The sequence below is a fragment of the Tenrec ecaudatus genome, chromosome 2, assembly GCF_050624435.1.
Source record: "Tenrec ecaudatus isolate mTenEca1 chromosome 2, mTenEca1.hap1, whole genome shotgun sequence".
Lineage (NCBI taxonomy): Eukaryota > Metazoa > Chordata > Mammalia > Afrosoricida > Tenrecidae > Tenrec > Tenrec ecaudatus.
The window spans coordinates 159,062,648-159,088,684 of record NC_134531.1 but is presented as its reverse complement, the minus strand read 5'-3'; the positions used below and the strand labels follow the sequence as shown (position 1 = coordinate 159,088,684).

General features: G+C 55.4%; 2 protein-coding genes across 2 annotated transcripts in view; both read right to left on the bottom strand.

The window, feature by feature from the left end:
• SLC6A7 (solute carrier family 6 member 7) overlaps positions 1-1,203 on the bottom strand; it is a 30,241-nt gene extending 29,038 nt beyond the window's left edge. Inside the window, exon 1 of the mRNA XM_075542713.1 lies at positions 1,191-1,203. Coding sequence (XP_075398828.1) covers positions 1,191-1,203 — 13 coding nt within the window. The remainder of the gene's footprint in view (positions 1-1,190) is intronic.
• Positions 1,204-5,187: 3,984 nt separating this feature from the next.
• CDX1 (caudal type homeobox 1) lies at positions 5,188-22,037 on the bottom strand. Its single transcript, XM_075543159.1, has 3 exons — positions 21,465-22,037; positions 5,849-5,994; positions 5,188-5,421 (listed from the first exon to the last, which is right to left on the bottom strand). The coding sequence occupies exons 1-3, from the start codon at positions 21,910-21,912 to the stop codon at positions 5,188-5,190; spliced, it is 828 nt and encodes a 275-aa protein (XP_075399274.1). The 5' UTR covers positions 21,913-22,037.
• Positions 22,038-26,037: the final 4,000 nt, after the last annotated feature.

The following is a 26,037-nucleotide window of genomic DNA, read 5'->3' as shown; positions in this document are numbered from 1 at the left end:
TGTTGAATGTAACACTCCTGATCTTCACCTACATCACAATAAAACGTTTTTCAAAGCATTAGTTGGTTTTTAAAATGCACGGTGAGGCAGAAAGCTGATGAGCAGTTGTCTGGGGCTGGGGGTGATGGAGGGAGGGGTGGGGCGGGTGGCTAAGGGGCATGGTCCCCCTCTGTGTGTTGCTTGCACAGCGTGGCTTTGCGTGCGTGCAACTGCCATGCTGGAAGCTGTGCCATCAGCATCTCAAACACCAGCAGCAAGTGTCACCCATGGTGGACAGATTTTAGCGGAGCTTGCAGACTAAGAAGAAAGGTGTGGTGATCTACTTCCGACTATTAGCCCACGGAAACCTTAGGAATCATGACAGAACATTGCCCGACTTGCTGGCTCAGGACATGTCGGCAGGAGTTATGATCATGTGATCAGTCACCAGAGGAGGATCTGAGGGGGAAGTTTTGGTGAGATGTGTTGGAGAGAGGTCCAGGAACAACAAGAGGGATGTCAACCTAGCAAAGGTGGCTATGAATCTCAGTCAACTCAGTGGCAGCTTGTAAGAGCAGGGACAGCTGGTAGAAGAGCAAGGTGGGGTTGATGACACAGAGGTCACCAAAAAGGTCAACCCCCCCCTTCTTTGGTAATAAAAATTCTCTATGATTAATGTGGCGATGGTTCCATAGCCCTGAACATACCAAAAACCTTTGACATGCAGTCTTTAGGTGGGTGAATGACATGGTATGTGAATTGTACCTCGAGCAATAAAGTTGTTTCATTAAAAAAAAAAAAAGTCGATCAGAAGTGGGGATCTATAGAACAGAATTTAACATGTGCATGGAATCCAGACTTTCTGGGGCCAAGAGGCTGGAAGAACCTCTGAAACTCCAGCCCTGGGATAATCTTTAATCATCAAACCAAAATTGTTCCCTGGAGACTTCTTAAAAGCAAGCAATGGTTTAACTTAACTTGCAAAGAATGTCTGCCTTGAGCAGGATGCTTATCTGAGATCCATCTATAGGCGAGGTGATCGGTGAGATCAGGGAGCAGTCGGTTTATGTTCAAGGGGAAGACCAGCTGCACACCATTTGGAAGATGGTCAACAGCACCGAATGGTGTACGGAGAGACTGTTGGGTGAGTGCATGTTCTGATGCATTTACTCTCAAAAGTAAAACAAGAATCTTCTCAGGTGCCTGCTCACCTCTCTCCGCCATCCCCTCTTCATCACAATCCTCGCTGGCGAAATCTGCAGTTCCACACTACACGCCCTCAAGATGTGCTAGAAGCGACTTTTCACAGCACTGGCCACAGAATCATTCTACCCCCACAAAGCCCTAAGTTTGTGGTACCACTGGCTGTGAGTTGAGCTCTGGGGGACCCATGACCATTGCTGCCCTGGTGCCCCCAGTGATCCAGACTGGCACACATTTTCTGCTCTCTCCCATCCTCTCTCCCTGGCCTCACCTAGGGCCGGAAGTGCAGTGGAGATGCATGCTAATTAAAAAGAAGTGTTTGGTGAAAGTGAACTGCTATTATATAGGAAGATATTTTTAAATGCATATAAATAAACATTTTTTCCACTCGCTCAAATGCTCGGATTTTATCACTGTGGAGCACGTGTTTTGCTACAGCAGCAAGTGGTGACTGTGACAAATGAGGTTCCAGACCGCTGGTCCATCTGGTAGGATTCTGAGAAAGTGGCTCCAGAGCCGCCTAACTGGGACAGGATTATCCTCCACAGCCATCTTCTCTGAGCCCCCACTGCCTCCCTCACCCCCCAAAGACACCATGCTCCCAGGACCGAATCTTGGTCTTTGACCTTCCCGGCTGCCCTGCCCTGGGCAGTCCTTCCATCCTCCTGACCACAGCACGAACTCATGCAAACACACACACACACACACACACATACCCTCTAGCCCCTCCCTCGTTGATTTGTGGCCTGTTCTGCTAGCTCCACAATAAACTCTTAGCACAAAGGGGCTGACTCCCCCAGGGTGGTGTTTCAGCCGATTCAAAACCTGAAATCTCGTGCAAACCTAGAACTGGTGTTCACATTCGGCTTTGCTAGAAGCCAAGCTGGGGCTGTGGGCCTTCAAGGACCCAGACAAGCCACACTGGCTTTTTGTCCACACCTTCTGTCTCCAACAGCAGTGTGGCTGTTAGATAATCTCCTGTCAACTTGAGGAAGAGGTACAGTCTAGCCTGTCAATCAGGTCATAGCCAATAATGCCCTTGTGTGGATATGACCTTCTCCTGAGGATTCTGGGAACTCCTGTCTTCCTCCCTGTAGGTGGGACACACTCTCCCTGTGAAGCATTCCTGATGACAAGCCAGAGCTACATTGATGGAGCCAGAGCCCTGGAGCTGGAGGAGCCATGTGGAGACCCACACCAGCACTGAGATGTGTCCACCACCACTGGATCCACAACTTTCCCATCCACTGGCCTGTGATCTTCCTGCACTCAGCGTCATTGCAAGTGTTGCGGGAGTATGAAGAGGAATTTATAGACTGATATCAGACATATGGGCTAATACAAAACTTATGAACTTGATCGGGACAGGGCTGGGATGTTTTCTCAATATATAATTACTCTTTTATATAAAACTCTTTCTTATACACGTATGAGTGTCTCTGGATTTGTTTCTCTAGTCAACCCAGACTAACACAAGCAGTGTGGGGCCCACACCCAAGAGATACTAGGTCAGAACTCAAACAGGGGGCCCTCTCTTCCATGGGCATAGGGTCTCCGTTTGGTTCCACCATGCTCAAGGGGGTTTCGATGGGGGTGAAAGTCAAATAGCTATATGAAAAGGAGCATCCAGCCATTCCAGACAGGAGGGCTGGAACACCTTTAGGCTGCTGTGGGGTCAGTATGTACCAGAGGGGTCTCTTTGCTGGGCCATGGTACACCCTGGCCTCTGGCAGACCTCTCCTGAGTGGCAGGGAATGCACCACCTTACATGGGACTCCATCGCTGTTTAGAAGTTCTCCAGCAGCAATTGGCAGGTGGCCTCAACATGTCCTGTGTCCCCTCCCAGCCCCTTGACTTCCCTTATGGGGATGTAACTACTGCAGACCTCCTCCTGCCAGGTAGAGGTCTTGCTGTGGCCAGGGCCACGCTGGTCCCACCCACCTCCGGATCTGTGGTGCCAACAGCTGTCCTCGGCATTGGTAGTGAGGAGTCCATAGAACATTAGGTGGGCCTGCCAGCACCCCACACTAGGATGCCAGCCCTGGGAGCTGCTGGGCCCGACACCACATTTACTATGTGGTAGGCCCTGGGCACAGTCCTGATCCCCATGTTCCCCAAGGAGACTGGGCCTGAAGTCTCACTCTTTGGCAGTAGTCTGGCAGAAGCCCAGAGCTCAGGTTCCATCTCACTGAGAGAGAGAGAGAGAGAGAGAGAGAGAGAGAGAGAGAGAGAGAGAGAGAGAGAGAGAGAGAGAGTGTCTCAGGGGAGAGACAGAGAAGAAAATTCCAGGGAGTTCTCCTTGATGTGCTAATTCATCCCTGGGACTCACTACAGACCTCCCAAACTCACTTAGCCAAAGGCTTTTCTTTTTTCCTAGACAGACTCCCTAGCTTCACAGATGGGGAAGTGGAGGCTCAGAGAGGGGAAGCAGTTACTCCAGGATCACACAGCGAATGCCTTTGAAGATTAAAAACCCATGTTTGTCCATGGCTGGCTGGCCACCCTTCCACCCAGCCTCCTTCACCCTCTCTGCTTTTGACATCCTGGTCCCTTCCCCTGGCACCAACTGGATCTCAGGTGACCAGAAACACGGTCTCCAAGCTTCAGATAGGGGAGATGTGCTGGCTTGTGCTAGGACTGGGACACTTCCTGGGCTAGTGTCATGTGTGCAAGAGCAAAGGGCAGTAGCAGGCAGGCTGCATACTTTATGGCTGGGCCACCTCCCGGCACAGTAAACAGAGGGCTAGGCAGCTGGCATGAGTGCCCTAGAGAAACGAGGGGCCGACACCCCGGTAAAGGACAGAGCACAATTCCCTTGGAATTAAGAACAAAAAAACCACTAAATTTCATACTGATCTTATTTGTTAATGTTTCCTCCTTTTGGGGCCACACCAGGACTCCTTGGTCCTCTGAGGCCTTGGTCAAGGCCAGGGCAAGTGAGGGGGTCCTCCCTGTCCTCTTGTGATGGGAGTCTGGCCACTACTCTGCTGCTGCAATCCCAGCTGGACACAGAGTAGTCTCCCCACTAGACAGGGGGCTTCTGGGTATGGCCGATGGGGGTGCCCAAGGGAGATTATCAGTCAAGTAACCCCTGAAGGTGCTATAAACGTCCCAGGGGGCTAAGACACTGAGCCCGAGGAAGCGGCTTTCTCAGCTTCCTGGTCCTTGGATGACTGGTGTCCTGGCCTGGGCCCTCAAAGGCACTTGAAGATGCCCTGATTGCAGGTCTACCTAGACTGGAAGGCAGCAGCAGGATGGTCCTTTGGGGAGGGGGAGGGGGGATTCTTCTTTCAATTGCCTTTTCTTGAAGGCTATGTATAACGATTCTTACACGATGCTTTCTTTAAAGAGGAAAAACGATTTATTCTTAGAGCTCCATCCAGGTGCCTCTACTCCATGTATGTACAACACCTGTTCAGCCGGGAGTTCTGCTCCATCCAGAGAAAGTTCTCAAGGCTCCCTGAGCCAGGGCCCGAAGACCAGACGGCAGACACCTGGCAGGGTGAACTCTGGCCCCTTCCTCCCTCTACCACCTAGAGGTCTCCCTGAGCATGGCAGGGAGGGGTCATCATGGAGTCTCCTTGTCAGGTCCACTCCTAGGGGACTGAACTCCGACCCCTAAAAGGACCCATGGCAGCAGACATCTCTCGGGTCAGGTCTGCAAGCAGTCCACCTTCCCTCAGCCTTGATTCCTATCTCTAGGGTCTGTCTGCTCCCTCAAGGGGCCACCTCCCCAGCCCCCCTCAGCCTTGGACCAATGCAGAAGGACCTCGAGGTCAGCCCTCTGGAAGCTGAGCACAACCCCCCACACCTCCACCCCCGGTTCTCTTTTCCTCTGAGACCTAGAACTCAGAAATTGGAGGAGCACCTTGGTCATGAGCTCAATGAACAGATGAGCCAAGGGGTGCAGGACTGGGTGGAGGTCATTCAGAAGGCCAATGGCCAGGTGGAGACTCAGACAGAGCCCCGGGGCCTGAGGTGGGAGCCCATGAGGCTGGGCAGGGGTTATGGCAAATACTCCTCCTTGACGGGCATTGGGGAGGAGGCTCCCAGGAGGCTGGAGGTGCTGGGACACAGGCCCCCCAGTGGTGGCCCAGCTGGGGTGGGTGGCAGGGACTGCGGGGGCTGCTGTTGCTGCTGCTGCTGTGGTGGCGGCGGCTGCTGCTGCTGTTGTTGCTGCTGCTTCTTCTTGTTTACTTTGCGCTCCTTGGCTCGCCGGTTTTGGAACCAGATTTTCACCTGTGGGACCGACCGGAGAGTGTGGATGAGGAGAGAGAGGCAGAGAGCAGGGCCAAGGAGGAGGATAGTGGAGACTCATGCCTCGGTGCAGCCTCCTGGGACTCCCTCTGTCTCCCAGAACTTGCTTGCCAGGCTCCTCTGCTTAGACTCCCTTCTCCAGGGAGTCCTCCCCATCCTGCCAGCTGGGCTAATGCCCCCTCCTCTAGATTTAACCAGTGCTCATACCTCACAGCCGTGGCCACAGCCTCTAGCTAATCTGGTCGGTCCCCTTTGGCCTGTTTTGGGGCAGGGACTGGGTTTAGTCAGGGGCAGCAGCAGTGAGGGTTCTGCTGCGCTAGGTGACCCTGGCCAGGAGACTCAGCCTGTCCTCCTCCCTACCCTGCCTGCCTGGTGGTGGTGGTCACAGCGGCAGCGGAGCCCCACACACCTGGCGCTCAGTGAGGCCCAGATTGAGGGCCAGCTCGGACTTCCGCCGGATGGTGATGTAGCGACTGTAATGGAACTCCTTCTCCAGCTCCAGGCGCTGGTGGTCAGTGTACACCACGCGGTACTTGTCCTTGGTCCGGGTCTTGCCTGGAAAACAGAGGGGAGATAAGGGTGAGCAAGCCTGCAAGGATCCAAGGGAGGGCCCCCCAGGAGATGAGCAAAGGAGACACCCCTGGAAGAGGGCCCCAAGGTGGGGAAGGAGGGACAGACACCTCAGACACAGGTGACCATCCTGGAAGCTAAGTTCTGCTCCTGTCCATTTCTGAGAGGAGGCGCTGGGCTCAGAGAGGGAAGCAACTTGCTCCATGCTCCGCAGTCAGCAGCTGATGGGTGAGGGCTTCAAGCCCTATGCAGAGCCCTGTGCTGGTGGCCGGCTCCACTAGCTCTAAACCAGCCGCTCCCAGAGACGGCAGGGCTGGAGACGCTCTCCAGGACACTTTAGGACATGGCTTGGGGGGGGGGGGGGGTTAGCCAGAAATATGCATTGAACTAGCTCCCTCCCTCCAGCAAGCATCAAGTTGATCCTGACTCCAGGTGATGTCCTGAGGGTCAGAGAGGAACTGTGCTTCAAGAGTCGCTCAGTGGCTGACATTTTGGAAATAGATCACCTGGTCTTTCTTCCCAGGCCTCTTAGGGATGGAACCTTCCACCATTCTGTTTTTAGCTGAGCAGACTGAACTGTTTGCACTGCCCAGGGACCGCAACAAGCCCCCAGGGAAGCTGTAATTCAGGAGCTCTCAGACCTAGGGGTTGAGCCGACTTAGCCTGGGGTTTCCACACCACTGAGCCGGCAGCCGCCCTTGCTGGGCCTGAGAAAGAACAGGGGCAGCTGCTATGGGCCCAGGGGGATCCGGCAGAACCACAAGATCAGTCCTAGGGGCACAGGCTCCCCAGCTCCTGTGGAACAGCTGGAGGTGGACAGAAAGAACTGGGGTCTCCGTTAGACCCTGAGGGTCATCAGGAGATGTGAGCAGGCCTGGCTCTGGACACACCAGAAGCTGGGGCTGCACCCACTCCCTGCAATCCACACTCCCATCGGTGCCCCCAGGGAACAAAGGAAGGGAAGCCCAGGAAGGAGTAGCTCTGATCAATCGCCCCATCTATGTTTCTGAAGCCCCTGCTGGGAGGGCTGCATGGGGGGAGGGGGGGAAACAGGCACCAGATGCCATAGAGGGTGACCAGCACACACAGTGCAGTGGTCTGGTCATTGCTGGGCACTTGAGAAAATAAGACAGCGGCAGGGGGTGGGGTGGGGGTGGCAAGGGACGTAGGGAGCAGACTGCGGTCTGAAACAGAGGGGTCAGTGACAGCCTTACTGGGAAGGGGGCATTTGAGCCAAGATGGGGAGGAGGTGAGGGGGAAAGCCCCAGACACGGGAGGGCTCCCCGCAGTGACAACAGCAAGTGCAACGGCCCTGTGGCGAGAACATGTCTGTTGTTGTCTGACAACCACTGCTGAGGCTGGGGTGGAGTGAGGGGTAAGGGCTGTAGGTCCATGTCGTGGTGGGCACGCCACTAAGGAGATACGGCGTCCGACCTAGGTTTCGGTGAGCCCAGGCTGAGGAAAGCTGGAAAAGACCCCGGAGAGGCATGGTCTCCGTAGGGCTGAGCGCAGACTCATGCTGGCCTTCACCATCTTCGCAGGTCCATATTGGGGCTTCCTTGGGCTGGAGCCAGAGGTCTACAGAGAGGATTAAGAGTCATGTTTGGCCTGGGCTTGGTCTGGCTGAATCTAGCTTTCTTTATAAGAGCCTAGGGCTATAAATAGGGGACATAGGAAAGCCCTTCCAGACCCAGACATGCATCACACCAGGGCACTGACCCCCTCCCACACCACAGCCTGGTCTCCATTTCCCTGGGTCACAGTCCTGGCCCTGACTGTCCCTCAGGACTGAGTGCCCCCACCCCAGCCTGCCCCCCTCCACCCAGCCCACACTGCTTGGCAAGTCCACCACTGGGGCTCCCCCTCAAGCCAAACGGCTCTGTGGAGAACAGGAGACAGCAGATGTTCCCAGGCGGCATTTCCCCACATGTCCTGCCAGAGCGGCGGAACCAAACTAGGCAAGTCCACGCCGCTGACCTCAAACTGGCTGCCCAAGGCAGCACGGGACAGCCTCCGCCCCGGGTCAGGCTGAGCCCCAGGCCTGAGCCAAGGGAGTGGCTGATGAGGTTTTCAGCTCCAGACAGGGTCCCTCCTTGGCCTAGAAAATTCAACATCGTCTCAAAATCTGTTCTGCCCAAGGCTACCAGCAGAGGCGGCCTGCAGGGCCCCAGGGGCACACCCCTTCTCCGTCACTGCTGAAGCCATAGGAGTCACGGGAGCTTAGTGTCCTCCCAGGTCACAAGGAGGCTACGTGGCAGTCTGAGGTCCAAACAAAAGATGGGCTGTGAGTCCCCCTGGGGCCCCTGGTCAAGTCCACCCAGAGGTACCTCGGAGGAAAGGCCTGGAGGTCTGCTTTAAAACACACACACACACACACACACACACACACACACACACACACACATACACACCCCTCCCCCCGCCCCCTCAAGTCACCAAACACCTAGGGTTACAATTCCAGTTCCACTCTGACACGGGCGGGGCTGCCATGAGCAGAGCCACCAGGCGGTAGCTAGTGGTGGGCATCTAGCCAGTCCAGTGCCCTGTGCCATCAGGGTAACTGGGGCCCCAGGTGGTATGGCCTGTGGTCTAAAGCGCTTGCTCTTCCCGCCTTCCCATGGAGCCCACAACGGGGCCCCATTCGGAGCTGCCACCCTCAGCTTCTACTGGGAAGGGAGCCACGGAGGGCAGGGCTGGGCTGGGACAGAGATGGGACTCTGAGGACTAAGTCGTTCTTGACCCAAGCACTGGCATTTTCAATTGCCTCCCAGGTATGTGGAAGCTGGATGATGCCTAGAGATGACAAAGGAAACAGAGGCCTCTGAGTTAGGGTGTTGGTGCAGAATACTGGAAGCAGGCAGCCTGCCAGGAGGGCACAGGTGGGTCCTGGAAGAAGCACAAGCAGACAGCTCCAGGAGCGGAGGAGGGGAGCCTTTGTTTCATGCTAGAAGGGCCCCACGGTTGGCACAGGAGGGGCAGTGGAAGAGGAGGGCCTGGACACAGAGGCTGCAACTGTGGGCTCAAGCACAGTGGTCGGTGCTTGTGAGGATGGCGCAGGGCCAGGAGGTGTGTGCTCCACTGTGACACCCACAACATTTGTGCTTACGAGCCTCTCATCCCTTCTTACGACATTTGTGCTTACGAGCCTCTCATCTCTAAAGAGAGACTGGGGAGTGTTGGGATTTTCACCATGTTCAGACACCATGACTGTCAGGTGCTTTGAGGAGCCCCAGTGGTGTCATGGTTATGCAATGGGCTGTTAACCACAAGGTCAGCAGTTTGAAACCACCAGCGGCTCCACGGGAGAAAGAAGAGGTTGTCTAGTCCCACGAAGAGCCACAGTCTCGGACGTCCACGGTGGGAGTTCCACCCAGCCTTACAGGGTGGACATGAGCTGGAATCAAGTCAACGCAGTGAGTGAGTCCGGTGTCTTGGGCTCCAGAACTGCACAGGGACACTCTAACCCCTTGTCCCCACCCCATAAGCACCCGTGAGAGGGCTAGCACCAGGGAGGGCGGGGGTAGGGAGGTGCGTGAGAGCGGAGGGGCAGGGAGAGGCCACGGGATGAATGATTTACAGGCAGAAAGGACACTGGGAGAAGAGGGAAGTCCAGGCTCCTGTAACAGGTGTCTGGTGAGGGGCCAGCCCCTCCCAGCCACCTAATGAGTAACCCTCCGGGCCAGGTGCCAATGGGACCAAGTGGGAGGGAGGGGCCCCAGCTCTTCAGGTGAGCACAGGTGAGTGACCCACTTTAAGAAGAGGCTTTCTCTCTGGTTTGGGGAATGGTGGGGTGGCTGGTCCCCAAGGACACCAGGTAGCATACTCCCCCGTCCTGGAAAAGATCCTGAGAGTGACCGGCTGGTGGCTCCAGATGCCGACCCACAGCCTCCACACCACCTGCAGAACTTCTGAACCAACTCAGATTCAGAGTGGGTCTCAGGAACGTAATGTTTTAATCCTGTCCCCGCTGAGCCCGATCTCAGGACTGTGCGGTGGGTGCAGATTCCCACTGGCGGCGCGGCTGGGAAACCTACAGCCCCACTCCCCACTCTGAGCCTCATTTTCTCTATCTGCAAAATGGGATGCATGTTAGGCGATGAACACACAACAGAATACTTTGTACCACTAAAGAGCAGAGAGGGCCGTGGGGGCCCTCACAACACTTGGGGGAACCTGGAGGACATTATAGGCTGTGGGAGCTTAATCCAACACACAAGGACACAGGACTTTTAAGTCAAGGAAGGCTTTTCACACGCAAAGAAATCTTCCATGGTCATGGGGGCGGTGGGGGGGGCAGTATTGGTAATTGTTAACTTGGGTGAAGGGGAAGGCAACTACAAGAAGAGAGGGCTGGGCCCAAAGCAATGGAGGCAGCGAAGACTCTGGAAGGGGTGCCAGAGATAAAGGCCCCAGAGGCAAATTCTGATCTCCACCCGCCATGTTCCGATGGCTGTGGACTGTGTGGTGTAAGCTTGGATATGCGTGTAGGCTGAACAGGAGTGAGAGGGAGAGCGGGAGTCTAACTCAGAAAACACACAATGCCACCGGAGAGCTGTACAGGAGTAGTTATGTTTGCTGAAAATACATTCTGTGAATGTGGTGGAGTAGACCGGGCGGACAGTAAAGGAAACTTCTCCGAAATAAGCTAACACCTTGAAAGCACGAGCTGTGCTGGGCCAGGGGCTGAGACCACACGTCTGGAGGGAACCAAGGCCCATCGGCCTCTCATAGTTCTCCATGTTCTACAGCCTCCTTTAAAGCCTGGTGAGCAGCGGGCTAGCTAACGTGCATCCAGGGGCCACTCCCTGTCTGGAGGAAAGAGAGTCAGAAATCATAAACTTCAAAGGAAGAAATGAGTACAGTGGATCAGGGACCACATGAGCATCAGTCTGCCCCGCACTGAGACCGGGAGGGAAGAACTAGATGGTGCCCGGCCACACACTCTCATGGGACCATCATAAAGCCCTGGACAGAAGTGGGAGGAAGATGGGGAACAGACGCAAAATCAGGGAGGAGACCAGGCTTACTGGGGGCCAGACAGGAACTAATGGGACTCCCACCCCCAAGGCCCTTAGTCACCCTTCAGGTCCGAAACAGAATTCTTCACCTACTGCCCAGTTTCAGTCAATGAAGAAGCAGGTCCAGAAGGGGACCAGTAACACCAGTGAGGTAGGCGCACCTTAAAGAATGGCCCATTTAGGATCAAAGGAAGGGGCAGTGTTTGCTCCAAGGACAACGTTCAGAGAGTCGGGAAAGGAGGAAGGGAAACTGGAAACGTGGGAGGAAGTTGGATTCGGGATGGGATGTCTACGGGTGAGATGAAACTGGGCATATGAATGCTGAATGTAGACATAGGGTGCTCTGTCAACCTTCAACCAATGCACAATCGATCAAAGACAAAACAGGCACGGGGTGCCTACAGGGTTATAGAGCCCGGTGAAGTGCTGAGGGCGTAATCCTTCTGCCTTGTGCTGCTGAGAGGAAGGCCAGCAGTTTGAAACCACCAGCTGCTCCAAGGGAGAGATGAGTCTTTATACTCTATTCCCTTAGAGTTACAGTCTTAGTAACCCACAGGGGCAGTGAGTTTGGTTAAGTTCTTGGCTGGGAGAATAGCCACCATGGCCTAAGCAGTTAGCAAAACCCAGGCACTTCACTTAGCACTCTCAACCACCCATGGGGTGGTGGTACTGACTTTCCCACATCAAACCCAGGTCTACCTGACCCCAGAAACAGTGCCCAGACCCACACTACCCCAAACGGTCTGATCACCTGCGCTCTGAGGTCCACAGAGCCCACCTGAGCAGGACAGGCAGTGCCCAGCACACAGTAGGCATGCAGGAAGGGCAGCGCTTGCTCATTCCCAATGGAGGCGGGTGACCTTCTGGCGGGAGTGTGGGCAGTGGGCACAGGCTGGACGAGAGCGAATATGTGTTAGGCCCCTTCCAACAGGGAAACATACAGCTCCCATGTCTGTTGGCTCTCTGGTTGGGTTGTTATTGTTGATGAAGAAGCCTATGACTGGCTTCCCAGTCTGAAAGTCTAGACCCTGCCTGCCCAACTCAGGATGGGGCATGAGCGGTGATGGCCTGCTCTGGGGCCTCACCATCTAGCCAGGGCCAGGCAAGGACAGAATTCGGCCTCTGCCCCAGGGCGGGACAAGAAGTTCCAGGAAACACACATGGCCTCTGGGTCAGCACTTCCTCTGCCTGCTTCCTGCTGGATCTATGGCCTTGGGGAAGGACACAGCTGGCTATGGTCCCTGCAGACCTGAAATACAAAATCCATCCCCAGTCTCCCTGACCTCTCTGTCCTGGGTGGCCAAACCCGCCCCCCACAGCTGTGTATCAGATCTGCCCCAACATGCATGCACACATCTTCCACGTACACACTAAAAATACACACTTTTAGGATTATCCTGGACTGCAGCAGCATCCTCAGCCCCCAGGAGATGCAGAGCCTGCAGGTGGTCCCAGTTCTGCCTCCTCACTACGTGCATGACCTGCCCTGGGCAGGTCTCCTGCCTCTTGGCCTCAGTGTCTTCCTTGATGCCCTGCAGCTCTGAGCAACCCCCAGGGACCACCCAGGGTGATGCCCATGGTCATACCTGCCCAGAAAATCCTCCAGGCTAGGACCCCATGGGCAGGGGAGAAGAGGGGTGCTCACTACACCTGTGGTGCCAGCCTGGGAGTGGCGGGGAAAGGGGCCTGCTATGGAGCACGGCGCTAAGAAATGTCTACTGCACACTTCCCCTTTTTCCAGATGAGGGAGTAGATGGAAAGGTTGGAAGTCTCGAATTGAGCATAGCCGCAGAGACAAGGGGCTCAAGAAGGAACCTGGGAGGTTCTGGAGACCCCTGGAAGTGGGGTATCTTCCGGTCAATGCATCTCCTAAGCCTGGTGGAGATTGAGGGCAAACACCCAACTTCAGAGCAAGAAGTCCTGAATTCTTGTCCCAGCTGAACCCCCTGTTCCTGGGAGGACCTTGGCCAGCTTCTTCCCTGTGGTGGGTCTCTGTGCCCCACCTGTCCAATGGAGAACACTTACCCCTGTTCCAATCGTGTGTGTGCGTGCGCACGCACACGCACACAAATGAGAGAGAGAAAATAGACATTGCTGTGGAGGAGGGATGAACAATGGACTTAACAGAAAGGACAGCAGCCACTTCTAGAGTCATTCTTTACAGGAGCAGAAAAGCCTCATCTTTCGCCTGCAGAGCGGTTGGTGGTTTCAAACCTCCGACCTTCAAACTCAGAACCCACTATGCCAAAAGAGTTCCGTACATACTGAGCATATAAATAACAATATAAGACCAGTGCAATGGTACTGAGAGACCATAGGCAGAGGATTGCAGAGGGGCAGGGGGGCAGGCGGGGGTGGGGCGGGGGGGGGGGGCTCCCAGTGAGCAGCCTCATCCTAGCAGCTGTTGGTTGCTGAGAAGTGGGCTTGGCCCAGGGGAGAGGGACACATTGCCAAGACTGCCCAGAGGCAAGGGTGTGGCCCAGCCATACCATCCTTAACTGGAAGATTTAAGGAGCCATTGAAATTCCCTGGGCTTCCCTTTCCCCTGAGGATCAGAATGTACCGGAAAGACCTTTGCAAAGGGCAAGGAGCTGTAAGAGACAAACAGGACAGCTGAGCTATTTGTAGCTCCGGATGATGGAGTGGTCCCTGGGGAGAGGGAAGAATGGTACCCCATGGTCTACCCTTCTGGACCTCCCAGGCTGGGCCTCTGCTGGGCCAGCCCCACTCTCCTTTGCTCCAGGATGGATGGATGGATGTCCTTGCTCTGAAGTCAGGAGGCACTCTATAGGACCCAAGACCTCGATGGCTTGGCCCCTTCCCAGGCTGGTTCCGCACTCAAGCCCTGGAGCAGGGCTGAGGCTGGAAGGGGTCTGGGAGGAGGGGGAATGCTGAGCCAGCCAACACAGGAGCCCCAAAGCCTTAGCCAGGCTCTGTTCCCTGCTGTCATCCAGTCTGAATACCATACCGTACACACCTAGACACACCCTGCCCCATGCCAGTTCTGCACCATTCCTGCCTTATCTTCGCCATGGAGTTCAGTGGTTTGACCCAGTTCTGCGAGGATGGAGACCTGAGAGATAGATGGACTTGAGGCTCTGACTCCACTTGACCACCTCTGTGCCAGCCTGTGACCACAGGCAAATCCTTCTGAATCTCAGTCTATTCGTCTGTGAATGGCTCCTCCCAGGCTCGCTCACCCACTGCCATGGAGTCAATGCTGACAGAGACCCCACAGGACAGGGTAGAACTGCTCCTGTGGGTTTCCGAGACTTAACTCTTTACAGACAGCCTCGTCTTTCTCCCAAGGAGCAGCTGGTGGTTTCAAACTGCTGGCCTTGCTGTTAGTAGCACAATACACAACCACTATGGTGCCACTAAGGCTCTGTCTGTTGCAATGAAGATTATAATAATCACACTGACAGTCCATTTATGAGGTGATTACTAATCAATGATGAGCGTGAATCTGATGATGTTGAAGATGACTGCGGAGATGAAGGAGCGAGGAGAGACCCTCTGATGGAGAGTATGGTGCCTGTCTGGAATGGGTCTCCATTGGAGGAACACTTTTGAGGGCTGTTCCCGCATACTGAAGACACCCACCCCACCCCCCTGAGCCACATGTGAAGGAACCCTAGTGGTGTAGAGGGTTAGGAGTTGGGCTACTAATCACAAGGTCAGCAGTTTGAAGCCAGCAACTGCTCTGCAGGAAAAAGATGCGTCTGTGGGCTCCCATAAAGACGGGCAGTCTCAGAGACCCAAAGGGGCAGTTCTAGTGTATTGTCCAGGACATGAGTCCACGCAGCGGGTGTGATTTCAGCCCCATGTCACCATGTGGTATTAAATTCATTAAGGAAATATTAAAAGGCCAGTTCCTTGGTCATGGCACAGTGACCCCATAACACCCACTTGCTGTTTCCTCAGCCCCTCTGACTCACTAACCCCTCCCACTCTCTAGCCACCCAGGCCAGGAGCCCAGGCAGCTCCGCTGAGACAACCCCCTCCCCACCCCCACCCCCATCTCACTTTCTATATCCTGCTGGTCAGGGCGGCTCAGGATCCGAAGGGGATCCTGTCCATCCCCACTGCACCCATGACTGTCACATCAGTTGAATTTGTCCGCCCTTCTCATTGCAAGGGGCATGTTAAAAGCACACAGGCAAACGGAATGGGGGCAGGTCGCCACTTCGCAACAAGAGGCAAGAGGAAGCAGGGAAGGGCAGGAGGAGAGAAGCCCATCTCACTTGGGCTTTGAAGAGGACTCCCAGAAGAGGTGGCATCTAAGCCAAGGCCTGAAGGTGGTGAAGGAGCTTTCCAAGAAAAGAATCCGGAGAAGTCTTGGGAGGAGAGAACAGCATGTGCAAAGGCCCCTGGGGTGGGGAGGAAGGCAGGGAAGGGTAGGGCCCACTGCCTTGTTCAGGCTGCCCTGCACCTCCAGCACCCCGAACTGCACTAGGCCCAGTGGGGACACTCGGAGCGTGTGGCTGAAGGATGAAGCCAACAAAGAAGAGATGAGCCAGGTGAGGTGGGGCTGGAGTGGGGGCTTTGGATTTGCCCCAGGAGCCGGGGGTGGGGTGGTACTGGGAGGTGCTAAGACAATGCTCACCCACTGTTATGCTAGGGTGTCCCGTATCAGTTTAAGGGGTAAGGATGAGGTGGCATGTGAACCCTAAGGGGAACCTGACCCCAGACATTAACGTTGTTGGTAAATCGCTGTTTTGGGGCCTGAACTTGAGAAGCTAGTCCATTGAGATCACTTCCTACCAACAATGACTGAGCTGCTCACAAAGCCGGGTGGGACCCGCAGAATCGCTCCCCACTCACTAGGCAGGCAAGAGTTGCCCAAGTGGAGCAAAGAAAGAAAACCAGCACCTCACCATGAACAGCCTTCTGCCACCTCTAACTGGGTCACCCCCTCCCGGCTACATCTGAGACATGAGCTATCGAATGGGGCTGCTGCCTGGAGACTGGGCTTGAAACAGCTCAGCCCCCACGCAGCTGCTCAGAGCCCACCCTGACCGGCCTCGGCCTCCTTTCCCAGCACCCGGGAAGGGATGGGCCTGGAGAGGGAGAGACAGAGGGAGGGAAGTAGAGAGGTCCCCTTCCTGGGTTCTGATAGCAGCCGGGTGAACAGAGGAGTCTGTTTGGAAGCCTGTGCTGTCTCCTGGCTATGTGAGCTAGGACCAGGTGCCTTAGCCTCTCTGAGCTTCATTAACACGACCTGCAAAATGAGCCTAATAATAGGTCCTTGCTGACATCTGGGGGGCTGCTATGAGGTGTAAGTGGAGCCTTTGTGCAGAGGCTCCGTGGCTCAGTGCCTGCCACACCATAAGGATGCAGGAAATAGTCTTCATTTTATCACAAGCTCCTATTAGACGCAAGACTTGGGGCACAGCAGGAAGACTGGTCCCTGGTGGGTGGGGGGCAGTGGGGGACAGATGGTGGGGGTATCTCCAGCAGCTAATTGGGCAGATCTTGGGAGGAGTCTGAATGCCACAGGAATGAGGCTGGATCTTTGATGGCAATGGGGAGCCAAGGAATGCTCTTGAGGATGAGCTGTCCCCTTAAGAAGGTAAACTTGGCCATGGCTTAGAAGCAGCGGGGACAGTGAGAAGCTGCCGTAGGCTGGGGCTGTGAGTCAAGGCAGTGAGCCGAGAGAAAGAGTCTACAATGTGGTAGGCAGAGAAGGAGTCAATACCTCTGTGGGCCTCAGTTTACCCACCTGAAAGGGGAAAGGTCTGGACCAGGATCTATGCCCAGCTGCCGCAGTTCCACCATCGGAGGGAGTGAACAGCCCTGGGTATGGGGGACGGTAGCCACCAACAGGTTTGACGTGGAGTACTCAAAAGAAACTGGCTGCTGCCAACAGAGGATGATTGATAATGCTAATGAAAATGCTGCTAATTATAGGTGCAGTGAGCCAGATTAAAACAAACAAACAAAAACTGCTCATAGTCATTTCTGATTCTGGCCAGTCAGATGGTACTGGTCACTGGGAACAGATGAATAGTCTGTGGATGGATGGGAAGCCCAGCAGCTTGTCCATTTCCCCCAGTTTCACCGCCCCCTCTTTGCACTAAAGAATCATCACCTGGGTTACAGCGACTGCCCAGGGGAGTCCAAAGTGCTGTCCAGTGGGGTCAGGCTGGACAGCCATGACCTCAGAAGCCTGTGTCAAAGCTGAGCCCCCAGCCCCAGCCCCTGCTCCTCTCTCAGGGTTGCCTTACTTCCCTGCCCCCCACCTCCCCAGCCAATTCAGCCAAGTTTATTGAGCACATACATACTCTTGTGCCAACCCTGGGCTGGATGCTCAAGGGTATGGTGAGAATTGACCTTGGTGGGGGGATAAGGAGAGACAGCAGACAATCACACAAGGAAGTGACTCAACAGATCGGGATTAGTACTCGGGTGGAAATAGACAGAGATTGTCCCTGGGTTTCTGGGTCGCACATATGGTTAAGGCTTGGTTACTATGAGCTGAAAGGTTGGCAATTCAAACTCACCCAGAGGTGCCTTAGAAGAAAGATCTGGCAGCCCACTCCCGCCACACGGGCCATGGAAACCCTGTGGAGCAAGCACAGCTCCACTCTGACACATCGAGCAACTTTTTTCTTTGTAAATAGAGGACGCCTAATCTGGACAAATCAGGGAGGGCTGCTCTGAGTAGGTAACCATGAAGCTAAAGCCTGAAGGGTGAGGAGCCAGCTTGCAAAGTCAGGGAGAAGAGCACCCCAGGCCCAAGGGGACTAACAACAGAAACATGGGTGAAGGCAGACATCAGTTGGTAAAAAAAAGAAAATTTAAAAATAAAGAGCATCCCAGAAGAGAGAACAGCATGCCCGAGGCCTGGAATTGGGCATGGCTGTCTGTGGACATGGCAGGGAGGCAGGCAGGGGCCAAAGGCTGTATAGCAATGGTTCTCAACCTTCGCAGTGCCTCGACCCTTTCATACAGTTCCTCATGTTGTGGTGACCCCCCCCCCAACCATGAAATTATTTTCATCGCTACTCCATCACTGTCATTTTGCTACTGTTATGAATCGGGCGACCCTGTGAAAGGGTTGTTTGACCCCCAAAGGGGTCGTGACCCACAGGTTGAGATCCGCTGCTGTACAGGAAGGCACATGGATTGTACCCCGAGTGTGCTGGAACTCTGGGAAAAGGAGTATGCTGGAACTCTGGGAAAAGTGTCGACGTTTTTATCTGACTTTCATCCCAGCTCAGCCTACGCTTGTGTGGAACTGGGACATTCCTGCCAATCTTTGAGGCCCATTCCTTATCTGTCTGACTGGTCTCTAGTTGGCAGGCTGCAGACAGACTGTGAGGCCTGGCTGCCAGTGAGGGGGCGGGGGTGGGGTGGGTAGGGGAGAGCACGCACTAACTGTCCCTGTTGTCCCAGACAACGGAACCACCATACCCTTCCTGCAGAGAAGGAGTGAGAGGGTGGTACAATTTGCCAAAACACCTGTAATGAGTGTGTCGTGCACACAAGCTGGTACACAAAGACGGAGAACCTGTGTTTCATTGCTCAGATGGCTCTCCATCCTGACCAAAGCCGGGGCAGGAGGGGCTCGGCTCTCTCCCAGGAAGTCCTGCCCCCGATACAGGGCACGGGTTGCAGACAGTGTCCGTAGAGACAGGCAGAGCTACTGGCTTCCAGCAATCCGTGATTCTGTGTCCGGGGCACCCGGACGTCCTTTGAGCCTCCCCTCTGGCCTCTGTGAGTAAAGAGAGAAGGCTCTTGCCTTTGGGTACACTGTCATAGTTCTGTCCCCCAATCTACCCCACCTGCCTTGGGACAACAGCTTACAAAAGCCTTTCAAAATGGAGAATAAGCTAGCTCCTGCAACAATGGTGCCCAGAGAGTACACAGCCCGGCAGCTTCCCTGGGGCTCATCAGTCCCCGGCCTTTCCTCTGGATGCCGTGAGGCCCTCTCCGCCCATCCCTGTCCATGTCTCCATCCATCCCCAAAGATGTCCCATGAGCAGGAAGCAGCAAGTGAATGGAGGAGCAAGAGAGGCAGCCGTCCCTCCCCTCGGCCAGGCCTGCCACACTCACACAGAACTGCAGGAGCCTCAGGGCCAGTGCCCAGACACCTCTTGTGTAATTAGATGCAGTATCTTAACTTGTAGAGCATAAAGACAGTTTCGGAGGTGGGGGGTGGGGGGGCTCCAACAGCCCTGAAATTGTCCAACAAGGACAATGCCTGCTTTCTCCAGGAAGCATCTGTACTTGCCACCAGGTTTTGCCCAGGGATCCTTTTGTCACCCGAATAAAGGTACAACAGACCACTGCAAAAGGCCGGGCACTTCCGATGGGAACATCGAGACGGACGGAGGAACGAGGGCTAATTTAAAGAGGTCCAATGTAGAGGAGCAGCAGCGCAGGCTCTCTGCCGGCAAAGTGCCGGGGGCAAATTCTAGCCCATCACTTACTGGTTTCTTGGCTTTGGGCAAGTTATTTAAGGTCTCCAGGCTCAGGTTGGTGCTAATAGTACCTCCTTGAGCCAATCTCACTGCTGTGAAGTCCATTTTTATAGCAACCCTATAGGACAGGGTAGAACTGACCCCGTTGGTATCTGAGACTGTAAATCTTTACAAGGGTAGAAAGCCCCATCTTTCCCTGGGAGAAGGCTGGTGGTCTTGAACTGCTAAACTCAGGCTTAGCAGCCCACACCCGCCCCCCGAAGGAGGTGCCCAAGTGCTCCTCAAACCCGCTTGTTGCTGCTGCTGGTTGCCAGTGCATCACTCTGTCTCATAGAGAGCCATTCACGCCCAGCAGAATCGCAGCTCCTGAGACTCTCCTGGCCATGGCCTTTAGAAGCAGATTACCAAGCCTGTCTCTTCCAAGGGACCTCTGCCGGCCAACCTATGCACCGGTGGTCAACCCACCCAGGGACTCCACCAGCAGCACCCATGCTTCTGACTCGGAGTGAACCCTGGGGGAAGCAGAGCAGAATTGCTCTATAGAGTTTCTGAAGCTGTAAATCTTTACAGCTTTACAGCCTCACCTTCCTTCCATGAAGAAGTCTGTGGGTTCAAACCCTGGACCTTTTGGTTCTCAGCCCAGCACTTCACCCACAGGGTCACCAGGGCTCCTTCCATGAGTTTTAAACAAAACAAGAAAACAACCAAACGCATGGCCTTTGAGTCAGTGCCGACCCATAGGGACCCTCTGGGACAGGGGAGAGCTGCCCCTGTGGGTTTCTGAGACAGTCACTCTTGACAGGAGCAGAGAGCTCTGTCTTTCCCCCTCAGAGCAGCTGGTGGTTTCAAACTGTGGGCCTTGTGGGTCAGAGTGTCACCAGGGGCTCCTGGCCGTGCTTACTGAGCCAAGGTCATAGCAGAGCAGCAGAGGTAGGGCAAAACACCTGCAGGCCAGCGGAAAGTTCTGTGTCCCTGGGGCTGCTCAGAAGGGCGATGGTCGCTGCTAGAACCTGCAGCTACCAGTCAACCCCTCCCCAGCATCTGCCCCTGGGGTGGGCTGGGTGTGGGTGGGGAAATGGAGTAGGAGATGTGGAAGAAGAGAGAGGTGGGGGAGGTCCAGGCAAATCTCAGGCTCCAGCCAATCTTGGGGGAAGGGGAGGAGGAGCGGACATCAAAGGGTGGGCAGGCCAGCTTCCCGCCCCCCCAAGGCCAGGTGGCTTTTGTCAGGACAGGCGGACATGATGGGGACAATAGGGTGTCATGTTCACTTTCCGGCCAACAGGAGTCACTACTGAGCCTAGGCACAGTCTGTTACATGACAAAGGTGGGGGTCTCCATAAAGGAGCCCAGGCCACCCCTCATTACATCTGGGCTTTTGTCTTGCCCCCTCCCCTGCCTTTGAAGAGGTGGATCAGAGGCCTGCCTAGGGGCAGAGGTTCACAGGCCCAGGAGCCAAACAGTAGCCACCTTCCCAACTGCTAGGCCCTGCCCCTCCCCCAGGGTCAAGAGTTCAGGGAGGGCCCTGGGAGGTAAGGTAGGACCCCCCACCCCCTAGTCTAACCAGAGAAATCGGTCAGAGCCCACAGATCTATCCTTCCACCGCTTCACGGGGAGACAGGGGGAGAGAGAATCAGGAAAGGACCAGGGCCTGCGGAGCGCACAGCTGATGGACCCTCCTGGGGCGACTGGGGCCCAAGAACAGAAAAGAAGTGTGGGTGCTGCTAAAAGAGCCCCAAAACAAATACGTGGAGTTTGCGTCCTTGTTCCGCTCTTGCCCCCACCCGCCCGCCCGCCTCAGTTTCCCTCTGTCAGCAAGGCTGGGGAAGGAGGAAGCAGGAGCAAACAGGCCCCAGGTGGAGCGTGGTCTGGGGGTGGGAGAGGGCGCATTCCCCAGGACAGAAACAGAGCCAGGGCAGAGGTCAGCCAGAGGAGGGCGGGAGCCGCGCCCTAGCACCTGCCGGTGCCCAAGGAGGAACCCTCTGGGGACGTAGGGCGAGGGAGGGGTTCTTACCGCTGCTGCTGCCGCCGCCTCCAGAGGCCACGCTGCGCCGCATCCACTCGTAGGGTGTTCGCCGTTGCGCGCCAGGTGACGTCGGTGCGCCCGGGCCGCCGAGGGTCTGTGCTAGGAGACCGGGGCCGGGCCCCTGGGGCGCGGGCACCTGGCTAAAGTCCGGCGGGGGCCCGAACGCTAACTGGCCTGGGCTGACCGTGGGGACGGTGGGACCCGGGCCGTAGGCCGCGGCCCACTCGTCCTTGGGTGCGGGGAAGGGCGAGCTCCAGGCTGGAGAGGGCGCGGGGCCCGGCTCCACGTGAGAGTAGCCAGTGAAGTCGGGGTACTGCGGGGGCGCAGAGGTCGGCGGCGGGGGGCCGTAGGCTTGCGGGCCCAGGCCGAGTCCCGCGGGCCTGGCAGGGCCGGGGTACACGGGGGAATCCTTGTCCAGCACATAGCCCACGTACATGGTGGCCGCGGGGCCTGCCACGCATGCTGGGCGCCGAGCTGCCGCAGCCGGCCGCCCCGACGTGCTGCTCACCTGAACTCTCCCGCCCTGCCCCGGTGCCCGCCCCACCCCGACCTTTTATAGCTCCGGGCGGGCGGGCTGCGGCCCCAGCCCAGGCTGGTTTGCATTTCAAAGCTGGGGGAAGCCTCCGGGCCGAGAATCAAAGGGGGAAACCCGTCGGGGGCAGGGGGTTCAAAAGGAGACAAATTGCCGCCCCAAGCGGGAGGTGGACGCGCTGGGGCCTGGGTGGGGAGGGGGGGTGGCCTGGCTCGAGAGTGAGTCCTGGCGAGGGTAGAAACTCCGCTACAAGTGGGGACCCAGGCGAGGCAGCCACCCCTAAGGCCCAAATATCTCGTCCTTCCTGGACCCCGTGGATCGCCACTCGACCCCATTTTACAGGTGGAACCGTGGGCTTCAAGAGGCTGGGGGACCCCGAACAAGCGTCACACCCAAGCAGGGCCTGTGACGCACCCCACACAGACACTCGCAGGGAGTGGGGTGTGGCAAAGTGACTTCAAACACAGGGCTCTGTCCTTAAGGTATGGGGAGGGGGCGATCCTTAATGTTATTTTCCCCCGTTGGGGGGGTGGGGGACGGGTCACGACCCCACTAGTCTGCTGGAAGCTGTGCACGGTAAATGCACGCATGCACATCCACTGATCTGCATACAATTGGAGGCACAGAGGTGCGGAGGAAAAGTTCTGAAAAGGGTGGAGGAGAAACATTCGGGGGACAGCCCCACCCACCGCTTTTTAAATGAGAAGTTGCAAACATTCACAAATTGGCATTGAATAATAGATTCCCAGGACCCATCAGCCAGCTCCAGCAATGACCCGGGTTTTGTCAGACAGGTTTCATCTCCTCCTCCCTTTTCTTGCTAGTGTTTTAAAACAATTTCAGCCGTCATGTGTCCCCCTATATACCGCAGCTGAAACACTTTCTTACACGATATGCCATGATCACATCTCACAAAAGTAACACAGCTTCATTGGCATTCTTTAACAGCACAGTTTCCTCCACTCTGAGATGAAAAATACAAAACAAGGTTTTATATTGTTAAACAGTTGGTTTGGATCGGAATCCTCCCATAAACCTTGACCCATTTATTGTAGCTGAGGTCCCTCGATAGCTTAAATACACTGTGTTATTAAACACACACACACACACACACACACACACACACACACACCCATTAGAGACTGGCAAAATTTTCTGCAGCTGCCCCAGTTGGGGTGAACTAATTGGGAGGGAAATCAGTCAATGGTGAAGCGGGAGTCAGCTTGAGGATTTTGGGGCCCCTAGTTCCTTGGTCAAGGGAACACTGTCCTGTTGGAAGCTCTGAGGGCCAGAAAGGGAAAGAGCGGTGCCCAAGTTCACAAAGCAAAATGGGGGCCCTCCCTTGAGGGAGGGCAGAAAGGGACCTGGCTGAGTCACCACTGAGCAGATGAGCAAGAGGCCACCTCAGCAGATAGGGCTCCGTCTCCGGGGTCCGGAAGTGGATGAGGTGGTGGAATTTGGCTGGAAGTCAGTCATTTGGAGCTCTGGGCTGCAGTCTGGCCCCACGTTTCAAGGGTCAATGAGAAACTGGAAGTGTCTCCGGAGCACTGGACTCACTTTCTGAGCTGAAGCAGCTGGGGCTCTTTAGGGAGAGCAGGCCTGGGGTGGGATTTGAAGGTCTGAGTTTGGGAAGTAGGAACAAGACTGGGGAGCTGAGGGAGGAAGCTACTGGTACAGACAGATTTCAACTCAACCTAAATTCAAGGGCGGGATCCCTGGTGGCGTTGTGGCTACGATTTGGACTGCTAACTAAAAGGTAGGCAGTTCAAAACCACCAACCAGCTCCGAGGGAGAAAGACGAAGCTGCACTCCCATAGGGTTACAATCTCGGAAACTCAAAGGGCCAGTTCTAGGCTGCCCTGTAGAGTTGCTGCGAGTCAAAATTGACTCCAGGGGAGTGAGGTTTTTAAGCCTTGTCTATAATACATATAATATTAACGTGGTCCCCGCCCACCATGAAGTGGACTCTTGTGAGACAGTGAGCTCCGTCACAGTGAAGGCCCTGCCCAGAGGACTCTAGGCCTGTCTGGAAGTGGAAAGGTTGGTGCCTTCTTGGTTCTTCAATCAGACCTAAGGGGGAGGTAGGTGTAAAGGCTGGGGGTCGGGAGAGGAACCCAATCATTCATTTGTGTATTGGACACATGTGTATTAGCTCACCCTGGGTGAAGCCCTGCCCTCAGGGTGCTTTCAGCCTGGTTGGGGTGGGGGAAGCAGATATGAATCAAATATTCACACAAATAAAGGTAAGATGTTATCTTGTGAGGACCAGGAATAATCCAGAGGGAGGAGCCAGGGAAGGCTTGTCCGAGGACCAGAGTCAAAGCCCTGCAGGAGAAGAGAAGGGCATTCTGGGCAGAGTCTGGCACCGTGTGAACAGAGCTGGGGGAGCCAAGGTGCTCCTGGGTCCGGAAGACCAGCTGGCGTGTGTGGGGGGGGGCATGACTCAGTCATGTGGGTCCATGAAGGAGGTTGAGAGCAAGGGCCTCTGGAGCTGTGGGGCATGGGGCCTGACGAGGGCTATGGGAAATCAGCAAGGGTTTAGGGCGGTAACCAACCCACTGCCATAAAGTCCATTCCAATCCACAGTGACCCTATCTGCCTAAGGTTTCTGAGATTAAAACTCTTAATGAGAGCAGACAACTTCATACCTCACCCTCAGAGCAGGTGGTGGGTTTGAACCCTCGACCTTGGCCAACGCCTAGCCCACAGCACCGACAATGTGGCTGGATGGGGAGGTACGAAGACGACAGCGGCTGGTAGGTGGAGCAGGGAAACCGCGTGGAGCCAGCAAGCTGGCCATGGATCCAAGTGACAGGAGGCTTTCTGAGCAAAGCAGGGACCAGACTGCTACCTTGATCTGAGGATAGGTAAAGTCAGGGAACCCTGGGGCCTGGGGAGAACCACCCAGTGGCTCTGAGCACCCAGGACTCTAGTCGTCAGCACTGTGCATGCTGGGGTGGAGGCTAGACGTGGCCACAGACAGCCCAGGGTGGCATTCCTATGGGAGCCCCCTTGGGACTCTTCCCCGAGCCTTGGGAAAGCAGGGCAGGCTCGCTGGATGAGGACAGGCAGCACAGCCCAACCACATTTTTGTGACCACTGTCTTGGACCTCTCATGTGCCTTTTATAGCCCCGTAAATCCTTGGGCACCATGATGACCTCGTGCTAAAGGTGTCTCTTCCTCAACTGGATGTAGCTATCTTGTGTTTGTCCTATTTAAGCCTTGGTAAATGGAGAGAGAGAGAGAGAGAGAGAGAGAGAGAGAGAGAGAGAGAGAGAGAGAGAGAGAGAGAGAGAGAGAGAGAGAGAGAGAGAAGAGAAAGAGCGTGTGAGAGAAAGATAGATAGAAAGAAAGAAAGAAAGAAAGAAAGAAAGAAAGAAAGAAAATGCAGACTCAAGGTTCTCAGCCAAGGTCACACAGGACCAGAGCAGAGCCCAGAAGTTAGGTCTTTCCACTACTTGGATCATGTTTGCTGCCCATAAAGATTGCTCAGGGGCGCCTCGGCCCAACCCTGCTGATTTCCCAGCTGGTGCCCTTTGGCCACCCAGAGTTGGATGGCAGGACCACCAGCGATTCTATAGCATCCTGATCATGAAAGACCCTTGGAAGAGCCAACCCACTCATTTCAGGGACAGAAAAACCGAGGTCCAGGGGCTCAGAGGAAAAAAGGGTCTCCCTAAGTCCCCGCCATGTAAACACGGGAAATAGACCAAGGTCTACTGATTCCCTTCACTGCATCTTTTCCTACGGGGGTTGACCCTTAACTTTGGACCAGAGGAATAAGAACAAGAAAGCGTTTTAGTTTGGTTCATTGCTGTTAAGTTGGCTCCAACCCATAGCAACCACCCTGTTGGTCCTGTGCCAGCCTTCATGATGGTTGGTCTGCTCAGCTCCACCATGGTGGCATTTTTGAGCTTCTGCCTTACACGGGGGGAGGGGGCAAACTTTCCAGCACCTTATGGGGCAATGTTCTGCTGTGACCCATCGGGTTTTCACCAGCTCATTGTCAGGTCACCACATCCTCCTTC